The sequence below is a fragment of the Aquila chrysaetos genome, chromosome 12 (assembly GCF_900496995.4).
Source record: "Aquila chrysaetos chrysaetos chromosome 12, bAquChr1.4, whole genome shotgun sequence".
Classification (NCBI taxonomy): Eukaryota; Metazoa; Chordata; class Aves; order Accipitriformes; family Accipitridae; genus Aquila; species Aquila chrysaetos.
In genome coordinates, this window is record NC_044015.1 from 11,871,882 (window position 1) to 11,885,024 (window position 13,143).

General features: G+C 40.6%; 1 protein-coding gene across 5 annotated transcripts in view; it reads left to right on the top strand.

The window, feature by feature from the left end:
- Window positions 1-13,143, top strand: part of SMG7 (SMG7 nonsense mediated mRNA decay factor) — a 55,788-nt gene that overhangs the window by 12,683 nt on the left and 29,962 nt on the right. For all 5 annotated transcript variants that reach the window (XM_030032823.2, XM_030032821.2, XM_041127768.1 and 2 more), the window contains 3 exons: window positions 10,253-10,284; window positions 11,592-11,709; window positions 12,694-12,826. In XM_030032823.2, coding sequence (XP_029888683.1) covers window positions 10,253-10,284; window positions 11,592-11,709; window positions 12,694-12,826 — 283 coding nt within the window. Of the gene's footprint in view, window positions 1-10,252; window positions 10,285-11,591; window positions 11,710-12,693; window positions 12,827-13,143 lie in introns of those variants that run through there.

Here is a 13,143-nt window from a genome sequence, read left to right on the forward strand (position 1 = left end):
ACACAGACAGGAGAGTAACTTTTACATATTCCAGGAGTACGTGGGTTTTGGTGGTGGACTCTTGGGTTTTGTGGTGGACAGCCCATCTGGGTGAGATGCTCGCAAACTGAGGAGAACCAAGAGCAGAGGACTACGGGACAGTTGTGTGTTGATAAACCAGAAGCTGAGTCTGAGGTTCAGTAACAAACCCTCCTTCCCGTAGCTCCATGCAGCTCAAACAGGTATCCTTGGTACCTTGTGTCATGTTTATACTTTTGCTGAAATATGTGGTGAATATTGCTGGTTGTGTGGTTTGAGGTGATAATTTAATGATTGTGGTTTTTTGGTGTTTGTTTTTTTTTTTCCATTAGAAATTACTGTATTTGATAGAGCTGCATTAAACCTGTGGTGGTAGAGGATTCCACCTCTCTTTCTTATTTCCATACTTTTTTTGGGAAAATAATTCTTTGAATATTCTCTAGTTGAAAAGTAAGTATGTTTCAGAACAGTGTTGCTTATGTGTTTCTGACGGAGAATGGGGAGCAGCTAATGAGACTCTTGGTCTCTTGGCAATGATGCACTGAGTACCCATTTAATTATCATAAATGGCCGATATAATTCTCCCTGACTGGTGCTGAGCCTTCGTGCCATTGCTGTGCTTTCAGAGTGTGGCTTGCATTTAGTTTCAAGATGGAGAATTTAAAATAATTTCCAAGATGCAGCTTGCAATTAGGATCATACTCAGATGTAATCTGAGTGTTATTTGTCATAGCTTGCCTAAACCATGCAGTGTCCTTCCAGAGTGAAAAAATCTCTTAATTATTAAAAGCTATTTTAAAACTTCTGGGTATGTCACATTTGTGCATAGATATGTGTTTTGTGTGATGTTTACATAATTGTGAGTTTATAAAATGAATGGGGTTGGGCAAAAACCAGCTTCATACAATTGTTGAATGACTGCAATGAATAATTTAAATATCAATAATTTTGCTTTAGGCCCTGTGTTTCTGAAGGTCTTGACTATCTGGGCATAGATCTCAGTGTTAGTGCTTGGAAAGCACATGTTCAAAATGCCGAACTCCCCTGTATCTATCGTAGTTAACTTGCTACAAGCACAGTATGACAGGTTACTTGCGCTTTATTTTTACTACCTCTGGCAATGTGTAATATATTTGCTCTTTCTCCATCTGCTGCTCAGCAGGGAAGACAGTATCTTGAAATCCCAATAACTGAGTCCTCTTTAATGGTAATTCCTTCCTCCATACATGTGAGTCATTTTCAGCTTGACTGAGCGTAAGGATCAGTGTTTGCTGCTGGGCAAGGGGTAATTTCAGAGTCGGGGATTGAGAAGAAAGGGGTCCATAGAAAACAGTGAAGATCAGCAAGATCTCAATTTTATATCCCAAGCTATAAGTGGAGGCTAGAGGCAGCAGGAAACTGCTAGAGCTGAAAGTCAGGACTTACAGGGTTACAAATATTGCTCTCTTCATGCAAAGTGGGGTGGACTTCCCAAAGGGAAATGTATGTCACCTTTGTAACTAACTCCTAGCTGCAGGTGCTCTGCTCTCCAGCTCCACAGACAGGCGAGAGGGCATATTTTATCTGTGTTGCAAGAGTATGTCACTAAATTGACTGTGTAAGTACCAGCCTTTGAACTGAATAATGTACACTTGCCTGGGGGATCTCATACAATGTCCAGGGAGGGTTGGCATCTGCTGCCTGACCTTAGCTGATCTGGCTGCTGCAAGGCTGACTTAAATAGCATAACTTCTGAAACTGATGTGATGATATCCATCTGAATCTGATCTCGATGATCTGATTTCCGCATTTTCCGTAATTCTGGACATGGTTTTCATAATGCAAAAGCTGTTAAAAGAAGTTAAATAATGTTCACTTATTTTAACACTTTTTTTTGCAGTTTCCAGCTCTTAACACAAGTGAAGATTTTATCAAGTCAAGAACTGTAATATAACAAATGAGTACTAGTGTTACAATGTATTTATCACAACCGAAACCTGGTATTGTGTGCACTCTAAATCAGGGCAGAATTGAAAGAGCAAAGATAGTAATATTACAAGGGCATATTTTGTTGGGGGGGGCTGTTGTTGTTGTTTGGAATTTTTTTGTTTGTTTGTTCAGAAGGTAATTCTATTGCTTTTCCTTGCTTGGTCTCAAAACCTTGTGGGAATTACCATGGGAAGTAAGGTAGTTCAGATGCAAACCTCTCACATCCTGCTTAGCACCATAGTCATAAGAAGTAATAACTGTTCTGTGTGCTTACCAAAAGTTCCTCATTGTGGGTAGTGAGTGAGCAGAGCTTTTTGATTTTTCTCTCCAAAATCTGTAGATTTTTAAGGGAGCTGGCTGTCAATGGTTGAGTGGATTGCAAGGCAATCTTGAAGAACTTTTTGTGCTTTCACACCTTTAAGATTGCTTTAGTTTTCAAAAACTATCTTGACCAATGGATAGTGCAAAGTTTAAGGAGATACACAGAAAGATTATATATTCTATGTTAAACATTTTGCCATTGACTTGTTCTCAGGTCAGCTGCAAAGCTGATGTGTTGTTAGACCATGCAGTAGATGTGTTACTGTACGGATGCTGATAAGGAAACAGAGTATTCCGTAAGTGTATTCATCTGTTGACTGTTTCCTATTAGAAACTTTCACTTAAAGGTATTCCTTAAAATATGAAAAGATATCCGTGTCTTGAAGTGCCACACATATTTGCATATTTGCTCTTCATTTTTCTATACTGAAAACAGTCAGGGTTACCTGCGGAGCTACGCTGTCAGCTTCTGGAAGGTAAACAAAGTAAAGGTGATTGGAGTTCTTGTGCTTTTCTTTCATGGGCAACTTCCATTCAGAGGTTAGTTTTCTCCCTTATGGCTCCAGTAAAATTCCAGATAAGTAGTAGGTCAAGATGGAAAGTTGAAGAACAGCATAGTATTTTTAAAATATCTTTACAAAGCAGCGACTATGGAAAACACAGCTGAGCTTTCCTGAGCTAGTCTTAAAACTGTACATTTATTCCAAGCTATTTTTGTTTGAATTGAATACAGATTGTTGGGTATTTAGTTTGCACGTTACTCTCCTGACTTAAATTTTAGAACTCTATGGAATAGACACAGGCATATTGCTGATCCTGAATGACAGCCTATAGGGACAGGATCCCATTTCTGAGGCTCACTTTTGCAGCACTGCTCTTCTAACAAGGCTCAGGCTCGCTCCTGTGCTTTATGTGAGCTCTAGGCTGTAATGAGAGTGAGTGTGGCGACTTCGGTGGAGACAGTTGAACACTAGAAGCCTGAGCAGGGTAGGAGACTTGTTTTTCCCTCCCTGTAGGTTAAATCGGGGAGTAAGCACATATAAACTTCCCTTAGGGTAGCTTTTACCTTTGGGCACATCTTGAGGCAAAGGAACTGACTTCAAGTAAATTGGAGGAAATAAAATGAGTTTGAATGAAGCTGACTGCGAGGGTAGTTTTACTCTTATCCAGGGAGGAGGATTGTCATTTCTGATCAAACTTGGAAAGGATTGCTTTTGGTGGTTGCTTTTTGAGGATGATTATTATGACTTGCTTCTAATAGAGCCTGGACTAGGAGAAAGGGGGAAGGTGGGATTAAAAAAATAATCCTATTCTGTGTCCCCCGTTTCTCACCATTCTTCTCAGCTGAGGTGGGAACAAGAAGGTAATAGAGCAGGATTCCCTGTGGAGAGGGTTTGGATTCAGGTGGTGAGTGCCTTGCTTTAGCATCTGTTTGCAGAGATGTTTTTTTTACTTGCACAGTTACACTGATGCTGAATTAATTGTTCATGTGGCTTTGATCTACAGCTATAATCTGATAAAGCCACTGGTCAAAGAAATTAGCTGTACACTGGCTTCAGCTGCCTTTAACAGGAATAATAGGTTTTAAACTAGTTAGCACATAAAATTGACAATAAAGCAGTACTGTTGAAGATGTTTTTCATTGCCATGTCTGTGAAGAGTGTCCTTTCAGTGTCAAAGGCACATGGAGCATTTAACTCGATGACTCACAGCCCGAAGATCTCTTGCTACGTCATTAAGAGCTGACATCACCAAAACCTGCCTGCTCTGAAGCAAGTGGTTTCAGCACTTTATGAAAAAACTACGGTAATTTGAATTAGATGGCAACACTTGCAAGTTTGGAACATTAAGAACTTGTTCAATAAAGATAAAGCTGCTTAAAAAAAGTTGTTAAACAGTACATATCTGATGCACAAGTGAGTAGGTAAAGTCTATACACAAGTAAAATCTATATCGGACTCCCTATACTGCAGCACAATCCTGACTCCATCCAGATACCCTTTCAGGAAAAGGATGTGTCAGGCTGTTAACTGGAGCGGCTGTCTGAAGCCTGTTATATTCAGGTGATATTGAATTAATAGGTGAAGAAAATATCAAAGATGAAGTTTAACTGGAAGTTCCCTGTTACTGTTACTCAGGTATAAAAATCTAGGTTTGTGCACAATCCTAAGATTGGTATGAAAATATTTTCCTTTGAGAGTTGTAGTTAGAGATACAGTTGCTGTCTACAAAATAGTTCAGGGAAGTCAGAGTTATTTCTGTATCTTTCAAAATCTAACCTTTAGCAAAGCGTACCAGCTGTAAAGGATTAGTGCCCAGTGAGTCTTTAAAAACTGCTAATAAAGCTTTATATTTTAGCAAGTGTTAGTGGTTACTCTTAGGAGTGGAAGGAAGAATGCTTATTTCCCATAAAACTGTCAGTCATTTATATCAGACAGTAATTTTTGCTCAGTGCTGAACTCCAGATGTGAATGCTCTCTTGGGTACAGTGTTTAGGGGCTTCTGAGCAAACCAACTCTTCCCTAAATCTGCTGTAGAATATTCAGTGCCTGTGCTGTTAGTCTTTTCTACTGCTTTCCCCTGCCCTGGATCAGCATGGGTATGCTTAAATACGAACAAGAAACCCACTGAGGCCATTATAAATTTTTGTTGAAGTTAACTGTTACTTTGAGGAAAATGTAAAATATTAGTTGCTGGATGTTGCTTTGGAGTTCCTTCTGGGTGTGAGCCTTGCTATGTATTGGAATAATTAAAATAGAATATTAGTTTGTTTTAAGTGTTAAGAGTATTTGACTTTCTTTTTAGTATGCTAGCATGGAAAATTTACCTTCCCTACGCAAAATGAAAGATTTCCTACTTTTATTTTATATATGTTCTATATCTTCTTATTCAGTTTCAGAAGAAGGAAAACTTTCTGGCAGTGCCCTTGATAAGCCTTTGAATCAATCACCTCCTGCTAAGGCTTGCTAGGCTGTGGGCACTTTTCATTGCAGTACAATTTCTGCATGTACCTCCGGGGAAGAGAAGTGCAGGCATATAAATTCCTGCTTGGAGTGAAACTACCCTGACCATTTAATATGGTTTTAATTTGGATTCTGATTGCTTTTATAAGCCCAGCTGCCTGGACTCATTACCCATTCTAGTACTGAAAATCGTCAATTCCTTATCAGGGGGTTTGTGTTACTGAGATTTGATAAGGGAACTGATACAGCTGCTGATGCTTCAGGGCTGCCAGGGGAAAACCGAGTGGAGTTCCCCTTTAGACATGATGGAAAGCGGAGTGTTGTGTTCAGTGGGGTGGTTTTTGGTGTAGGGTTTTTTTTGTTGATTTTTTTTTTTTTTTTTTGTGAGGTGGTGTTTTTTCCACGTTTTTTGTAGAACTTGTCGTGCCATAGCAGGTCATGCCTAGCTCATCCTCACTGCATAAATGAGGAGTGTGGTGTAAGTGAGGCTTGACTTTGACCTGTTGGACTTTCAGAAACAGCGGGTGTTAGCTGGGTAACACAAGACTCCTGCGTTGAAAACGTGGGCTTAATTTTATTTGCTTTTCTGTGCTTGATAATGAAGCTTGTTAGCAAAACTGTGCTTATGTACAACTGATATTACCCTCTTACAAATGCAGCGTGGTGTACGCAGAACTGAAAATTTGTTGTTATGCATGCTTTGAATTATAACAGAACTGATATGTATTGAAACAGAGATGAGATGTTTTGGGGGAAACAGTAAAATAGATCCTTTTGTTTAGTGGTACATGAATGGAGTTTGAAATCGGGTGGCAATAAGAGGATTAGAAAACTTGATTTATGAAGGTTGACATTTTAGCCTGGAAGAGAGAACTGGTTGTTCAGAGTATGCATTTAAGTCTTTGGTTTTCCAAGTGGCTGTTAGACAAAAGCGGTGATCAGGAGCTCTGCGTGGCAGCTGGGTGTGCTGCGGAGAGGACTTGGTTTGCAGCAGCGGGGCCTTAGGTTGGTGTTTCAGAAAAAACTTCTGGACTATCACTGAGCAATAGAATAGTTAACCAGGGAGGTTGTATGATCTTTTCTGGTAGGATTTTAAGAGCAAATTAAGCAACCCATCCTAGTATGAAAGTGTAAGGGCTACTACATGATCTGTCGATATACCTTTCAGGCTCTCAACATGATGGTTTAAACACTAAAATGTGTGTGGGAGAATCATCCCTATATTTGTGGGGCTTCTGTAGTGTTTATCAGCTGAAGGGGAACAACTTGGTTTCTTTTTCTGCTTAGGGAAGACTAAATTGATCAAGAATGGTGAAAACTTGAAAATAGAAAAATGAAATGTGTCTGTCTTACCTTCCTTTGCTAAATCCGGTGATTCATTCCAAGCTAAATGTAGTGTCTGAGTTCCCCTGAGTTGCAGCAAAACTGGACTTTATATACGGCCGGGTTCTTAAGAGGAGAAAAGTTTCCTTTGCCATCTGTGGGTACTTAAATTTTAATATATATTATGCATTTGTAACATCAAAAGAAGGTCCTCACTACTGTCTTTTAAAGTTCTGAAGCTTTTCAAGTATTTGCATAAAATGAAAATTTGTTTGGCTGTCAAACTATTTTACTGAATTGAGTTGAAGGCTTTTGTATTTGAATTTTGAGTTGAACTAAAGCATGGGCTGAATTTATATTTGGTTAGGAAATTACAAAGAACAGTTATCACAATGCTATGTCATCTAACACTGATGCTTGAAATAAGATTTTTTGAACTATGGTTTGTGCTTATTTGGCTTTGGACCAATAAACTTGGGGAAACCTGACTTGAAGACTGAATGGCTGAGGCCAACTGGGCAAGGAGGCAGAGAATATTCTTGAAATGATAGAATGCGTAAGCAAGTTGTACCAGGTCTGCTGGCAGGCAACGTATTTTTGCACCAGAATGAGTCATTCTAATGCAAATTCAATATGAGGCAGTGCAAGAAAATATATGGACAAAAAAAGCTTGTTAAAAGATGCTTGACAATACAAGGAGCCATTTGCATGGTCAGGAACTCTTGCCGTTATCAGTGAACTCTGATTTGTGCCCCCTAGGACTCTCTGAGCATTGGCATCAGCTCGTCAGTAAAGCCTGTTCGAGGAACAGGCAATGCATCTTTTCTCTTGAGATGCTAATAGTTTGCCACTGATGCAGAACAAGTTTGGTAGCCAGGCTACCCCCTCTTATTGTGGCTTAGCCATGGTAGATTCAGCTGTTTTAAATAAAAGTTGGTTTTAGGTGGAAATGAGAAACAGAGCATGCTAATGCTAGACATACTTTACTAATTCCTTTGGCCTCTAGGAAGTATTGAAATAACTTCTATACATTTTATTAAAACAGTGATAATCACCTTAGTGTAGCTCGTTGCAAGCTTATAAAACATAAAAGGCAGTTTGCTTTACAGCCAGTGAAGAGACTGGCACTAAAGGCTCTTGTTCTGTAAGCCTGTGAGTATTGTCTTCCAAAAAAGGTGTTTTAAAAAAAACATTTTGGTGAAAGTTCAGGTCCAGAGATATTGTTAGGGCTATGCATTTACAGAGCATCTGTCAGCAGTTGCACATATGTAGGGGTTGAGGCTCTCTTCATCTAAATTCTCCAGGCAACAGCTAGTCAAAACTTTATAGAACTTTATAGTGGTGCTATTTGTATTTCCCCCTTTAAAGATTAGTGCTTAACATAGTGGAAGGTAGTTCTGCACAAGTAATTTTCAGAGTAGCAGTTCTTGGCTTTTAAAGGGTAGAGCCTTTTTGCCTGGAGGAGAATTTGCTGGAGCAGTACTGCATGTCCGCTTGGGCTGAGCCTCTCAGTAGGATTCATGGCTTTGGCAACACAGAGTGTGTTCTCAGCTCAGATAAAAAGTTTGCACAACTGGCAGGTGTTTAAAGTGCGAGCCAAACTGTATTAACTTGGCTGGCCGTTAAAAAAAGAGAGACTTCAGCACCTGAGCAAGTCAGCTTTTCCTTCTGAGCAGTGGCATTTCTAGCTGCCGAGTCATAGCATCCCAGAACTGGCTCAGCTTTGTGCTTGACTAGACTTGCAGGTCAGCGTCGCAGAGGCTCCCGAGGCACAGCACGCAGAGGAGATTGCCATCCTTTTTGGTGGTTCTTAGCTGTGTGGGGGAAAAGATCAGCTCTTTCCCATCCTGCTAGCTGCAGTGGGTTCTTAGCTGTGTGGGGGAAAAGATCAGCTCTTTCCCATCCCGCTAGCTGCAGCGATGGGGAGAGCATCACTAAGGTGCCTTTCATTACCTCCATGTGGAAGAGGCAGAAATGTTTCTTGGCCTTTCAGCTTTCTCATGACACAATATCTACAATTTTCCTTGCTTGTCTCTCTGTCAGTAATAATAGGTTATCTCTTCTTCCAGTGTTCCCTGTTGTTAGGAGTTGAAAAAATGAATTAACACCTTCTTGAAAGAAATAAACTCAAAGAAGTTATCTTAAATAGATTAAATTTATGAAGCAGGTGAGGAATGTACAGATTTACTTCTGGCACCGGTTAAGATATTCTTAACTTAATTAGAGCCCTTGGAGCATCCCATTGCTTCTTGGATGGTACAATGGTGACTGTGCTGAGTTGCTACAGATAATTCTTGCATTTAATAAATAGAACTTTTATGAAGGGACATACCTGTATACATCTTCCTAGTGAAGCGCTGGCACTATTGTGATATCTTTTTAATCCTGATGTGGATCTCAAAACCTTCCCTATAATTTGTGGCCAGTAGGTAGAACCCAGAAAAACCTGAAAAACTATTTTTACAGTCACCACAACTTCACATTGGCAGGAGAGAGTATATGCTTGTTTCTGAAGCTTCTTTAGGGATTAGGTGGTGCTTTCTCCTGGCTCTCCGTTCTTTCCTAAGCTGGCATCTGACTTTCATGTTAGTCACAGTGCGACTTCCATCTAGTTTTTTTGCTGAGGGAGGCAAGTGGAAGTGGGTATTTCATAAGCTAGAAGGATTTCATGTCTGGTATGGAAAGCTTACACTCTTTGCAAATATATGTAAACATTTGAGTGTAGCAAAATAAAGGGACATGTTCCACTAAAACCTAGCCATACCAGCCAGCCTTGTGTCCCTTGTGCCTCTGCCTGCCCTGTGTTAATTCCGTGTTTATCAGAGAGGCCAGCAGCACTGCCCCTTGAAGTTTTATGTACCGCTGACACAGTGCTTAACTGTAGCATCTTGATTGCCTGCTCCATCCAGCCATTGATGACCATTTGTAAATATTTATTTAATGAGGACTGTGTCCTGATGTTCCTCTCTTTGAGAAACTGTTTGCCAGCCTCCACAAACAGTGGGGATTTGCAGAGGATGTTCAGCGAAGGAGTGGTAGTTGGTCACCTGTAGTTGCCATTCTTTCTGTATGTTCTTTCTTCTTGAAAATCTAATCAAACCATGACTTTAGGGAGGCAGTGCAAGGAAGAGAGGAAATTGGGGAAGCCATAGTCTTTTTATCGTCTCTCCTTAAGGAAAGCTAGTGCAGGACGGAGGGGCAGGAGGGCTGTAGCAGTGTGCTAACAGGCACTGATGGGAGTTTGCTTTGCTGTGTGTTGGCTACTGCATTTCACATGTGACAACTTAGAGTTACTATCAAATTTCCAGTTACAGGTAAGCAGGTATCGCTAATATTGGCAGGACACTGCTGGCAGGTAGAGCTTAAAATATAGTGTCAGGGTTTTCTACTTTATATTTTTTCTGAAAGAGACTTAAGCTAAGCAGGGAAAAGTGAACAGTTGACTTTTGTTATGGTATGAATTAGAAGAAATCCTACTGTTAAACAACAGTAGCTCAAATCCATACTGCATGGGGTAAACTGTAGCAGTGTAGGTTGTAGGCTGCCTCTACAGAGCTGGCCCCACTTTCTCCGCTCACTGCTGCATGAATGTGCTTTAGCGTAATTCAATTATTTTGATCAGTCTGCTTCTAATTTATTGTTTTATTGCTTTCTTACAGGCAGGCAGAAGTCCTGAAGGCTGACATGACAGGTAATTGCCTTTATTATGCAGTTGATCTAGCTGGTAATACTTGATTCCTGGTTTTGTTTTCCTTTTGTGTTCCTTATGCTTATCTTTCCTAAGAATTCTCTGGAAAGTGTGTGATGTTATGTTAAAGGTTTGTCCTCTGTGTATAAATAAATAGCATTTTAACAACTGTGCCCCTCTCTCCTGTATCTAAAATACATGTATTTTTAAAGTTGACTTTGGGTGTTTTAAAGCATTTGGAGATGGAGGTCACACCCCTACTCCTCTCCCAGAGACTCCTGTCCAGACTACCACAGGAACTGCTGTACTTGGGGTTAGCAAGAATCTGGGTGGTTTTGAGAAACCTGGGTGATGGAAATGTTGATCTGAACGCTACTACATGTGTTATGAAAGTGCAGCCTGTAGATGCTATGAAATGCTACCAGCTATGTTTTAAGCTGTATGTGTTTATGGAATATGTATATTTTATATTAATCTATCAGCCACGCAGTACAAGCAGCTTGCATAATGAAGCTATGCTCAGCTGTGCTTACCACCTTGGCATAGTACACATAGCAGGTTGGTGTAGTCCCCGTAGGAACCTTATAACTGCCTAGATCCATCTGACCCAGCAGGAGTGGCTACACCATCAGCAGAGTGGTTTCTTGGGGACGAGGCCCATCCCTTGTGCTCCCACAGCCCCAGCTGAGGTGATTTTACAAGGCAGGGGAAATTGGACTCTGTAACTGGAGATAGCAGGGAGCAGTGTTTGCATTCACCCTTGGTGATGGAAAGCAGATGGCTACTAAAGAGTTAGAAAATGGCAAGTGTGCAGTAGTACTTGTCCACAATGTTCTCCTAAATACCAACAGTATTGGCTTGAGGGACTGTCCTATTTAGCATCCCTTGATGGATTTCTTTTCTGCTAATTATTTCAGGCTACTCTGGAAATTTTTCTTAATTCATCCAGTGGCAAGAAGTTCTGCAGTTTAATGACTTGCAGAGAATCACCTCCTTCTGTCTCTCTCTTTTTTTTTTTTTTTTTTTTTTTCTCCTAACTTGACAGCTGCTGACTTTGCTCATGTCTAATTCTGGTGTTGTAGGAGACTGATCAGTTAATCAGTGATCAGTTAATTCCCAGTCCCTCTGTAGTTCTTGTATTTCATCATTCTGATGAATCTGCGATAAAAGCAGGTGTTTGGCATTGGGTGTCTTACACTGTGCTAAGTTCTTTCCTTTGGTGGGTAAGTGAAAAATCAGTTGGAATAACTCCGTAAGTTTGAGTATTGCAAAAACTGTTGTGTCTTTGTTTTTTCTCTTTTGTTGCTCAGATTCGAAGCTGGGTCCAGCAGAAGTCTGGACGTCCAGACAGGCTCTACAGGACTTGTATCAGAAAATGCTAGTGACGGATTTGGAATATGCTTTAGATAAAAAAGTGGAGCAGGACCTGTAAGTACCTCAATAAATTTGTGTTTATATATATATATGTGTAATCTGGGCTGATGAGCAGGAAACCCTGAGGCTTCCAGAAAAGCGATTGTATCCTATGGAATGGTTGTCTTGTTTTCTTTAAAATGAGACCTGTGCTGTGGATGAAATTTGAGAATGCACTGCAGAGTAGATGAAGAGCATTCAATAGGTTAGTATTTTACCTCTGGCAATTAGCAGCAGCTGTGTCATGCAGGAGCAGGTTTTGGTGAGCCAGATGGAGAGAGCAAAGAAACATCAGTCTTCTGTGCTGTCATGGAAGGGCCGAAGTTTGGAGTTTCCAGAAAGGAGGAAATTTGCCTGACGTAATCACCTGGAGCTTTGAGCAGGGTCTCACAGGAGTTGAGTAGCTGCCAAAGACCCTCACTTTAAGCCCTCTGAGGTAGGGCTGGGCAGAGGGAGGAATATCAAGAGAGAACTTTTCTTAATGTGCCATGAGCATCCCAGTATCAGGGGAAGATCCTGCTGAGTTTTCTTCATGCCCTGAGTCCATTCCCTGTTATTTAAGATGGGTTGTAACAGGTTTAGTTGAGAGGTGTGTGGTTCTTCCAGCACTCTGAGGGAAGCAAGATGAGTAGGCTGGCTGAGTTGTCCTGTCCATGCCTCCAGATGCTGAATGATTTTTAACTGGACTTTCTATACCCCACATCCTGTTTTCAGAAGAGAGCACTATGCTGCTTAAAACAAAACGATTACAAGCAAATACTAATGCTGTTACAGTGTTAGCTATACGGTATCAGGATTGGTTTCTCTAGTTATGAGAGGTGGGGAAAGGTAATTCTTAGGTATTTAACATTATTTGTAATCTCAATGTTGCCTGAATTGGAATATACTTCATTTTCATGTCTGATGCTATGTAACTAAACAGTTCTTTCCTGTTGCTTATGCTATCTGCATTGACAGTTCCAGAGTAAAAAAAAAAAAAACCACTTATTTTGTTTTCAGTTGGAATCATGCCTTTAAAAATCAGATCACGACACTACAGGGTCAGGCGAAAAATAGAGCAAATCCAAATCGGAGTGAAGTTCAGGCGAACCTTTCTCTGTTCTTAGAGGCAGCTAGTGGCTTCTACACACAGGTGAGTTGCAAAAAATATGTTGGCTGTGGTATATTTGCATAGTCTGTAAGCAAGGATGCTTCAGCCTTATGCTGCTTTCATGTGGGTGAGTTCTCCTGTGCCGCTCCAGCAACTGCTCATGAGAGATGAGCTCTGATACCATACCAGCATGAAGAACTAGGATTAATCTCTTTGAGGAAGGGCAGGAGAATTGGTTTCAGGTGGGGAAAATCTGTTCTTTTCCCTTAGTGTAGGAAACTGTTGCTGTTCTGGATCAAGCAGTGTACCTTGCTAACACCAGTGCTTTCAGTAGAACATGTCTACAAAGCTGGTGATGT